General features: G+C 47.3%; 1 protein-coding gene across 2 annotated transcripts; it reads left to right on the top strand.

The window, feature by feature from the left end:
- Positions 1-2,433: 2,433 nt before the first annotated feature.
- On the top strand, positions 2,434-4,995 carry DUSP1 (dual specificity phosphatase 1). Of its 2 annotated transcripts, XM_086851471.1 has the most exons (4): positions 2,434-2,871; positions 2,974-3,122; positions 3,211-3,430; positions 3,933-4,995. In XM_086851471.1, exons 1-4 carry the CDS (start codon positions 2,502-2,504, stop codon positions 4,301-4,303), a joined length of 1,110 nt encoding a protein of 369 aa, XP_086707597.1. In that variant the 5' UTR covers positions 2,434-2,501; the 3' UTR covers positions 4,304-4,995. The 2 variants fall into 2 exon arrangements, with proteins under 2 accessions (XP_086707597.1, XP_023791505.2); XM_023935737.2 differs by having other exon boundaries at positions 2,434-3,122.
- Positions 4,996-11,299: the final 6,304 nt, after the last annotated feature.

Below are 11,299 nucleotides of genomic sequence, written 5' to 3'. Positions count from 1 at the left end.
AACAACAATAAATAAATGGAATGAAAAGTGCAATCCTGTGTTTATTTTAAAGGAACGTGTTGAAATAACAGATTCACTTTGAGGCTGCAGTTCTGGCAGAAAAACCCACTGCTCAGCAGAGCAGAGACAATCCTGTGGGTGAGCCAAAGCTGGCACTCGCCCACCCGTGCCCTTGTCCGTGCCCCCACTCCTGAATCCCTTGGGAACCTGGAAAACCCTGGAGATCTCAGTTAGACACAGAGCCCGGCTGGTCTGAGGTGCTCAAAGCCTGGGGGGACAGAAAATGTGAGGAGAGATGGTGGGGCAGGAGAGGGGAGAGGAGCCCTGCAGTGAGGGGTGGCTGGGCACAGAGGTCTCCTCCAAAAGGCACAGCTGGAGGGGGGAAGTGAAAACACAAAACTGAGGAATGGGGAGAGGAAAGAGCGGCTGGGAGCAGTGGGGCAGGGCTGGGAGAAGAGGAATTGTGGGGGGAAAGGGATGGGGAGTGCTGGGGACACACGGAGGGGACACACGGAGCAGAGCAGGGGAAGTGGCAGCAGTGCTGACTGGAAGCCCTGAGTAAGAAACACCCGAGTGGCTCGGTGGAAACCAGTCATCCACAGAAGAAAAAAAAAAAAAAGAAAACTTTTGGGAAGTGCTGATGCACCGAAGAGGGGGAGAAAAGAAAGACACATCCCACCAGTGCCCTGCCGGTTATTCTCTGGGGGAGTTCTCAGTGGGGAAAAGTGAACTTTGCCTGGGTCTGCTACGGTTTTTTTCCATATCCATGAAACATGATGGGAATGACTCTCAAATATGTGTTTACATTATAAATATATACACAAATATATGCACACACGTATATATTTAAGTGTGGGTTTGTCTGTACTTGCAGATATGCCTATGCATGAATACAAATATATGTATGTGTATGCTCGTTCCTTTATACATCTATTTTAGGGGAATAATCACGCCCTCATCCACAGCTTCCCCCACTGCTGCTCCTTGCCTGGAATTCTCTGGGAAAGGAGGGAGCAGCCAGTGCTGGGGGTGGAAGGATAAAGGGGCAGAGGACAGGGACAGCTGGCAGGGAGGGGACCCAGCTGTGGTGGGCACAGAGTGGAGGAGTGTGAAGGCGAGGGTGGATGAGCAGGTGTGGAAGCACAGAACAATTCCACTTGGAAAACACCCCTAAAACTGAGTACAACCATTAAACCCCACTAAACCATGTCCCTGTGTCCCCATGGACCACACACACACAGAGTACATGTGTGTACATGTATGTATGTACATGTATGTACATGGGGTATTTTAGGGAGCCACGGATTGCTTTGGGTTGGAATGAACCTTAAAGATCATCTTGTTCCATCCCCCCTCCTCTGCTTCCCGTGCTGGGGATCAGCCCTGGGCATGGGGGATTTCTTCTGCTGAGATTTATATATAAATATATATACACCTCCATACAGATATACACACATATATACAAATTTATAAATATATACAGATATATACACATATGTATAAATATATAGACACATAGATACATACCCATAAACACACCTATACATACATATATATGTATATAAAAATGCACATATATACATATATGTATAGGTATATGTATATGTACATATGTGTTATACATACATACATGCTATAGGTGCATATATATATTTATAATTAAATATACATTAAATTATTATTATAATGCATGTTTTTCTATTTTAAGATATGCAGCTATTTTTCTGTTTTAAATAATTTAATATTTTCTGTTTTAATATTTAATATTTAATAAATTTAATAATTTAATATATTATATATTTATATTTATATCTATATCTATATCTATATCTATATCTATATCTATATCTATATATTTACATTTACATTTATATTTCTATTTCTATTTACAGTTACATTTACATTTATATTTCTATTTCTATTTACACTTATATTTACATTTATATTTATATTTATATTTATATTTATATTTATATTTACATTTACATTTACATTTATATTTATATTTATATTTATATTTATATTTATATTTATATTTATATTTATATTTATATTTATATTTATTTATAGATATTTATTTTTAGATATTTATTTTTATATTTGGGTATATTTTTTGGATATATTTTTATTTCTCTTTCTGTAAGCATTTATTTCCCTGGGGGGTGTGTTGTGTTGTGTCTGTGCGCGCACCCGTGTGCACAGGTGTGTATCGGTGTGTCCAGATGTGTCCAGCTGTGTTTTTTGGGGGGGGGGTCACACACACCTCCCCGCGGCCCATGACGTCACGCCGGCGGGGCTGGCGCGCGGCCAGGGTGACGTCACCCACGGCGGTGGCCCCGCCCCCCGGTGCGACCACGTGACGCGGCCCCATTGAGAAAACGCCGTCCCGCCGGCGCGGCCCCCATATAAGGGCGGGAGCGGCGGAGCGCGGCCGGGACACCGGGACACTCGGGGACAGCGCCACCTCCGCCCTGCCCTCGCCATCCCTTCGCTGCCCAGCCATGGTCAACCTGCGGGTGTGCGCGCTGGAGTGCGAGGCGCTGCGGGGGCTGCTGCAGGAGCGCGGCGCGCAGTGCCTCGTCCTCGACTGCCGCTCCTTCTTCTCCTTCAACGCCGCTCACATCCGCGGCTCCTGCAACGTCCGCCTGAGCACCATCGTGCGGCGCCGAGCCAAGGGCGCCCTGGCTCTGGAGCACGTCGTGCCCAACGAGGAGCTCCGCGCCCGCCTGCGCCAGGGGCTCTTCCACACCGTGGTGCTGCTGGACGAGCGCAGCGCCGACCTGGAGGTGCCCAAGCGCGACAGCACCATGCTGCTGGCGCTCGGCACCCTCTGCAGGGAGGCCCGCGGCGCCCGCATCTGCTTCCTCAAGGGTGAGTGGCCCCGCGGCGGCCGGAGGGGACCGGGGCATGGCCGGGCCGGCTCGCCCCGCTCGGCGCTCACCCCGCGCCCCTCTCTCCGCTCTGCCCCCGCAGGAGGTTACGAAGCCTTCGCGTCCTCCTGCTCCGAGCTGTGCACCAAGCCGGCCGCCCCCGCCGGGCTCAGCCTGCCCCTGAGCGCCAGCCCCGCTCCCGGCAGCGCCGATTCGGGCTGCAGCTCCTGCGGGACCCCGCTCTACGACCAGGTGAGCGCCGGGGGGACAGCGGGCGGCGGGGCGGGCGCTGCCCCCCAGCTCCGGCCGGGGGTGACCCTGCCCTTCCTTTCTCTTGCAGGGAGGGCCCGTGGAGATCCTGCCGTTCCTGTACTTGGGAAGCGCCTATCACGCCTCCCGCAAGGACATGCTGGACGCTTTGGGGATCACGGCGCTCATCAATGTCTCGGCCAACTGCCCCAACCACTTCGAAGGGCACTACCAGTATAAAAGCATCCCCGTGGAGGACAACCACAAGGCAGATATCAGCTCCTGGTTCAACGAGGCGATCGATTTCATCGGTAAATGAGCTCTCTTTGCTGTCCGTGCTTTTTCTGTGTTAAAGTCCCCTGGGAAGCGATTTTTGGCATGGTTTTTCCCCGGTAAAACCTCCACTTGAGATTGGGGAATAGCATTCCACTGGGAAGATACACTCGGGGAACATTTCCATTAGTTTAATTCTACTCAAAGGCATAATCTCAGCTTCGTAAAGCTGTTTGAAATCTTGATTCAAGAGGTACTGGTCTTGCAGAAAAGAGTGAATTTAAGCGGATCACTATTAAAGTAATCTTGCAAGACTGCTAAAGTGACCTGGAGGAGCTATTAGGATAATTGGAATTGGAGCCCAGAGTGAAAATAGCTGCTTTCCTCAGGACAAAGACTCCCTTTGTCTCAAAAGCTCCGGGTGCACCTATTAGGCTAAGGAAGGGATGGATTAAAGGAATGTAAAACAACAGTCTGTGCTTTTCCCACCTCTGGAAGCAGCGAGACTTGTTTGCTAACTGTTCACTTTGATTCTTTCAGACTCTGTGAAGAAGGAGGGAGGAAGGGTCTTTGTGCACTGCCAGGCTGGCATTTCCCGCTCAGCCACCATCTGCCTTGCTTATCTCATGAGGACCAACAGAGTCAAGCTGGACGAAGCCTTCGAGTTTGTCAAGCAGAGGAGAAGCATCATCTCCCCAAATTTCAGCTTCATGGGGCAGCTGCTGCAGTTTGAGTCGCAGGTCCTCGCTCCCAACTGCTCAGCAGAAGCCGGGAGCCCCGCGATGTCGGTGTTGGACAGAGGGGCATCGACCACCACGGTCTTCAACTTCCCCGTCTCCATCCCAGTTCACACCACGTCCAGTGCTTTAAACTACCTTCAGAGCCCCATCACTACTTCCCCGAGCTGCTGAGAAAGCAGGTGAAGAAGGTGGCCAGGACTCAGACTTGCTGTCTCAGAAGTGCAATAACTACAGGGACAGTGTCACTTGTGTTTCGTGGGGAGTCATTTGGTGTCGTAGATGGAGAGGAGCTCACCCAATGCCAGAGAAACCAGGTGTTTCTGACTTCTCGAGCAAATGTCTGGATGTCTACACAGAGATCAAAGGACACTGGCTCTTCCTGAGCTGTCCCTCCTTGTCTTCTGTCTGTCCTAAGCCTGCTCCATGTTTAGTAGCATGCTCACCAGTATTCCCATTCCTGGACACTTTGAGCAACACTGATGCTGTCCCCTTTTATATGACAGTCCTATTTATTTATTTTTACATTAGTACATTGTTGTTGGGTTTTTTGTTTGGTTGTTGTTTGTTTGTTGGTTTTTTTTTTTGCCTTCACAAACGTAAAGTTTCATTTCTAGAGAAACCAAATACCTCAGTATTTTTTGGTACTATAATCCTGTGTGTGTATATCTGTCAGCTCTTCTTGTTTCCCAAGCACTGACATGAAAGCACCAGGCGAGTGCTTTTTTTTGAGTTGCCAAGGGTTGTATGTTTGCTGATTTATTTATGATGTGAAATAATATATTTCTTCTTATGAAGACATAGTTTTGTTACATGATTATAACTTTTTTTTATACAAATGGAATAAATTATGATATTTCTATTCATCTGGGTTACATGTTCTTTAAAATACTGCGTTTCACACTCCCAGAACTCGTGTGGAATCTCCAGGGTGACGAGCTGTAATTTTCAACTCTCCTGGCCTCGGGTCTTGACTGAGAAAAATGGGTTTAAACAACATAATTGACTAGAAACTACTGCAGGTTCTTAACCTGAGCTTTTCTTTGTCCCCATGTAATTGTGAGCAGTGGCAGGGAGCCAAGGCTGCCTTCTCAGCTGGCAGTGGATTTGGCTGCCCTGATGGCTGTAACAGTTTGAACCAGCTGAGACTCGGGCCCTGAGCTACAGTGAATTTAAAATAGTCCTTCTCCTAAGAAGGAGGAATAAGCTTCCTTATTCCTTGTTTACTTTTAATGCTTGAAAGGTTAAGTCTAAAAATTAACCTGTTAGTAACAGATCTCTAAGGCTTGGCACAAATTCTCACAGTGCTTTTCTTTTTCTGTCCCATCTCCTTAAATCCTTTTTGCAGCTCAGACTGCCTGTGCTGCCTGGAGTGAGGTATTTGGCTGGCTGGGCTATCTCTGTAAACAAAATCATGACAAGGGATCAGGTAACCAGCAACTCACAGATTTTCTTACCCAGACCCAAATAAATTCTTTTCTGCTGGAGATTATCACTAGAGTGACTGGGATCTGGTGTTTCTGTGAGTTTGGTGTAGCACAGCCAGGGGGGCTCCAACAGCAGCTCTGGGTGCAGGGGTATCCCTGGGACAGAACTGCACCTGTCATGGGCTCTGTGGGGCAGGACAGCATCCCTGCTGTGCCATCCCCTTCCCAGGGAAGCAGATGGGTGTGGGATGCAGCTGGGAGCTTGCTTTCCTGGTGCTGGTACCAGGGAGAGGGATGCTGAGGGAGCAGCAGGACTCTGGCTTTCCCATACTCCAGAAGGGAGGCCCCAGTTCTTGCATATCTGATACTCAAAGAGTCGGATCCAACTTTTGCCCCCAGCAAAAATGGTTTTGCTCGGGCACATGTAGCAGGTTAGGGCTGTAAAATCACGGAATTTGAGCAGTTGTGAACTTCAGCATACAATTATTACGCTTTTTGCGAGCATCCAGCAGCTGTGCTCTCGTCACGCAGCGAGATGAGCAAAGCACCACAAACTCCTGCTGCAGTCCTGCAAGTTTCCTGGGGTATTAATGGTGCTAAAATCCGGAACTCTTCTCCTGGGAGAAGGTGCCCTTGAAGGATGGGATGATGCGCTGCTGCCTCTGAAGTTCTTCCACGTGAGCTGCCCCTCCGAAGCAGCTCTGTCGTCAGCAGCGCGCGTCAGCCCTCGCCAACTTTCAACCTGACACCGAGGGAGGAAAAAAAATGGAGCAGCTAAAAGAGGAGAGATCCCTGGGCACTGAGAAGTGAAGTTAGGAACTCGTGTTTTCCTGAAGTGTGTACCTGAACCTCAAAGTGAATATCCTCCCCAAAACGTGTCCTGTGCTGCAAATCCTGCAAAACCCCTTTGTCCATGGAAAATCCTTTGGCACGGATAACCTGCCACTGCTGTCCTGATTAAATATGCAAGGCTGTCTCTGAGCCTTTTTACACCTGCACTAAAGGGTGGAACAAACTTTCACCGTCAGAGCTTGCTCAGTGGAAAAATACAACCTTGGCAGCCCTGGCCATGCAACTGATAAAAAAAATCCTGCCTGTTAATCGCAATTCAAACAGAAATCCGCTCCCTGACAGCCGTGGGAGCTTGTTTATGTGTTTCTTGGAACAATAAAAGTCATTACCTGGCAGCAGATCAGCTTTTATAACCTAAGCAGGCACCTGACAGAGGGGTGCAGGAGAGAGCTGCTTCAGCACAAAGCCTGCTGTGAGCAGCAGCGCTCCCGAGAGCCACCAGCCACTTCCAGCCTGACATCCCCTGCCCTTTTCCAAGGCTTTATCAGGATCCTTCTGCTCTTCCCTGTAATCCGACTCTGTCGCTGCCCAGTCTCAGACTCCTGCAGGCTTTTTGTGGATGGGACTTTTTGCAAATAGAGCAAAGTGAGGCTGGCAAATGTCACCGCAGCAGGACAGCTCTGGGGGCTGGATGGGATCACTGGGGTTTGCTGGGAGCGGTGGGGAAGGAGCAGGATGGCTGGCAAGGTGAGGAACATTGGAGGAGGATGCCTTGGTGGCACAGCCGGGCTGAACTTTGTGGAAGAAACTTTACCTGCAAAAGAATCTTTACTTCCCACCCCTTATTTATTCTCCCAGCTCTGCTGCTTTGTTTGACTGGAATATTAAGGCACGCAGTTCACTCCGGTTTAGGGCTTTAAATTCCTATTTCTCTGGCTCCAGCATGAGTTGCTGTCCCCCTGTTGTAGCAGGACTCAGCTGAGACCATCCCTGGTATCCAATCCCCAGAATCCTGGCTCTCAGCAGGCGTGTGTGGGGATTTCAGTCTGTATAAAGCCGGAGCTCTCCAGTTGCTTACATCCCCATGGAAACCACGAGGAGTTTCCCCTCGGCGAGGACAGCAGTAACATCACTTCCTGCTGCTGACAAACCAATTTGTCATGAAGTGATAAAAAGGCATGTTTTGTGTTTGCAGGAACTGGCTCCGGGCTTTGTTCCTCCCAAAGCAGAGGCTGCTCACCCGCCCCGAAGGCAAACAATGGCAAACATTGTGTGCCCTGCACAGCAGCCATGGGGACACACAGACGAGCCCTTGGCGTCCCCAAAACGCCACCAAAACACCCCAAAGCGAGCACGAGTCACGGCAGTGCTCGGCACAGCATCCACAGACGTGTCCCCACAGCCCAGGGGTGTCCCCACACTGGGACACAGCGCAGGAACCCTGCGTGATGCCCAAAGCAAGATGCAATACCCAGGGGACACAGCCTACCCGGTTATCACACGGCAAACAGCCCCAGAGCCCCAGATTAGACGTGTCTTGGGTAATCCCCTTGTCTCAAAGCTTCTGCCTGTTGTAATCAACCCTGGAGAGGTGCAGGGTGTACTCAGGCTTAGGGACTATCCTGAATTAGTCAGCCCAGGATCAGACTCGCAGGGCCACAAGGATGTGTGATGCTGTCGTGTTGGAACAAAGAACATGACATCCAGATCACACACGGGCAAATCTTGTTGGCCTGGTTACCACCCGGGTTTTTTCCTCTGCCTGGCTCCAGGGTAGCAGAAAGGGCACTGAGAGTTGTTTGGAGGTGATGTTTAAGTGCAGCCTCCTCCCCAAGTCCACAGTCACAGCGGGATGGGGAAGGAGAAAAGGTCGTGGTGTGTGACTGTCACGGTGTGGTGACAAATCATGACACCTCAAACCCCATCTAAACCTCTTTCTCAGCCTTTTGCTGGCCCAGCAGCAGTGTCTGTGCCGAACTCCCAGAGAGACTCTGCCCAGGGCTTTGGCTTCCCCAAATTCTGCTCCCATCCAAGGCTGGAGAGAGCTTGGGAGAACAGTTAGAACAGGCTCAAATCCAGTGGTGCTGAAATTAGCTCGGAGGTTTGTGCTGTGCGTGGCTCCTCACAACACTCTGTTTGCCACAGGGCAGAGCCAGAGGCCACAAATGATGGAGGCTGGCAGCCCAGGAGTGGCACAGCCCAGGTGGATCCTGCTGGGACCCATCAAGGTTATTGGAAGGTTAAATGGGACCAAGGTATTATAGGAGAGCCTGGGGAGAAGCAGAATTTTCTGGCATTGCTCTGAGGACTTGAGCTGCCTGAGGCTGTGGCCCTGAGCAAAACCTCTGAGAGATGAACCCGAGGGGAAGCAGCTGAGTTGCTCTGCTGCTGGGCTGGGTGAAGGATTCCTGGTTTTGAGAGCTCTTTCCCACTTGGGAAGTGCAGTTATCCCAACCTGTGCCTGTCTGGAGAGCAGAGCCAAGATCCCACCTGGACCTGACACTGTTAGCCTGGCACAGCGTGAGTTGCCTCTGTTATTGTAACAAAACCAGCCAAAACCAGGGCAGAAAGCAGCTTTGTTTTTTGTCTTTATATGGTGTGGGCAGCCCATCCTCCAGGTGTGGGTTTGAATTTTGTTTTCCCTCACTGTGGGAGTTTGTAGCTGCCCTGTGTGGCTGCTCTCCCTGCTGGCAGTGCCAGGCTGGCTGTGCTGAGCCACAAGAAGGGTGTGAAAAACCAGGTTCACATATTTATATGGAATTTAAAAGTTCAATAGAAAGACAATTAGGAGAAAAAAATAAAGTTTACAGATACAGCTGGGTGTCTCTGCATTCAGCCAGGAGAACACACCTTACTAACAAAGGAATATCCCTTAAAAACAGAACCCTTCTGCATATTCATAAAATCTCATACAGCATTCAAACATTCTTCTTAAGTTTGGGATGTTTCTTTGTTTAGTTTTTAACTCACCCCCTTCCCAATAAATCAATCTTCTTGACTCTACCGAGTTTCACATTCTCTGATAACAGAAATGCAATAAATTCCTCCCCCAGAGCTCTGGTCATTGCTGTCTTCATTTGGATTAGAAAATCTAAGAATGGAGGGGGGGTCTCTGACCCTCTTTTTCACTCTTTAGGTTATACGAACAAAAAATAGTTTTTGCTTTAACACTATGCCATATGTCAACATATATGTATATTATACCACTATTTCTAAGTTTCATCTATAGCAGAAATAGAAGGAACCATGTCAACACAAGTTTTCTAACCCCATACATATCACCTTCATTTCAATATTTGCAAAAAGCCAATCATACAATACAATACAATACAATACAATGCAATACAATACAATGCAATACAATGCAATATAATATAATATAATATAATATAATATAATATAATATAATATAATATAATATAATATAATATAATATAATATAATATATCTAATATAATACAATATATCTAATATAATACAATATATCTAATACAATACAATATAATGCAATACAATACAGTACAATACACAGTATTACAATACAGTACAATACAATACAATAAAATACAATACAGTACAATACAATACAATGCAATACAATGCAATAAAATACAATAAAATACAGTACAATACAATACAATACAATGCAATAAAATACAATAAAATACAATACAATAAAATACAATACAGTACAATGCAATACAATAAAATAAAATACAATATAATACAATACAATACAATTCAATGCAATGCAATAAAATACAATAAAATACAATACAGTACAATACAATACAATATAATACAATACAATATAATATAATATGTATCTATAACAAGGGGCTGAGGGTGGCTGAGGGCCCGGGGAGGTTGGGCTGGGGTTTTTCCTTGAGCTGCAGCATTTACACGCGTTTCCTGCTGACTCGCCCTGGGCTTTCCCTCGCCGCCCTGGCACAGGGGATGGGGTGAGATCAGACACCGTGGGCAGCTTCCAGCTCCCCTCCCGGCACGGCTGAGCCCCAGCTGGGCACTCAGAGGTGATGTGCTGCCGCTGGGGAGCTCAGGGCTGTTCTCAGAGCCAACAGGGAGGATGCTGCTGGATGTACTCGGTGTCTTGGGCAGGGGGTGAAGCACGGTGGGCATTGGGATCCCCGTCAGAGCTCAGCCAGGTTCTGGTTGGTGACTCTGGCTGAGTCAGGGAGCAGTAATTTCATCAGCCAGCTCATTCTTGTCTCCTTGTCATCCACACCGTGTCGGGGCTATCACGAGGGCCACAGAAAATGCTTCATTTCTCATCAAAGGGTTCTGTATGACACCAGCCCCACTCATATCAGTACATTTTCATCCCTAAACTGTAGGCCCTGTTTAAAAATAAACTCCCCCAGGACTCTGATGGGACATGGTTGCATTCTAACTCAGTAGACTGCAAATGAACAGGTTCTTACTACACAATGTATATTTTTGAATTACAGTCTGTCTCAGAGCCAAATCTAACTCCCACCTGTACTCAAATAATAAACTACAGTGTCATTTTTAGACTTCTGATTTCTGAGATAATTTAATTTTATTGCAAAAGAGCTTTTTTTTGTTCTCCAGCAGTTGTGGTAGAGGTGGCTAATGACGGCTTTTTTCCAAGTCTTTTACACACTGGGAAGAAGTGTTTTATTTTCAGTATATTCTCGAAATTCTTGATCAATGGTAAAATTTTCACACATCAGTATCTTGTTCTTCTTTCAAGTCTTGTTAAGGTTTTTTTAATTAGCAGCTGGGTTGTAGCACCATGTGGTTTTAATGGCAGGATATTCTGATTTAAGGAGGATATAAAGTGCAGATTTGCATTAACTCTAATAGTCTTTCCTGAAACTCTGTAATACTTGCAGACCAGCTGGTAACTTCTGACCTTTCTCATCCTCTGCAATGAAATCCTGTTGATTGCAGAGACGTATTTCAGGGA

Source organism: Cyanistes caeruleus, chromosome 15, assembly GCF_971803275.1.
Source record: "Cyanistes caeruleus chromosome 15, bCyaCae1.hap1.1, whole genome shotgun sequence".
NCBI lineage: Eukaryota > Metazoa > Chordata > Aves > Passeriformes > Paridae > Cyanistes > Cyanistes caeruleus.
The sequence above is the reverse complement of the archived record's forward strand: the minus strand, read 5'-3'. Positions and strand labels throughout refer to the sequence as shown.

Excerpts from the sequence above, each read along its gene's own strand:
- DUSP1 (XM_023935737.2), top strand. The coding sequence starts at position 2,502 with ATGGTCAACCTGCGGGTGTGCGCGCTGGAGTGCGAGGCGCTGCGGGGG. Across the intron at positions 3,123-3,210 it reads GGACCCCGCTCTACGACCAG|GGAGGGCCCGTGGAGATCCT; the intron begins GTGAGCGCCGGG and ends TTTCTCTTGCAG. Across the intron at positions 3,431-3,932 it reads CGAGGCGATCGATTTCATCG|ACTCTGTGAAGAAGGAGGGA; the intron begins GTAAATGAGCTC and ends TGATTCTTTCAG.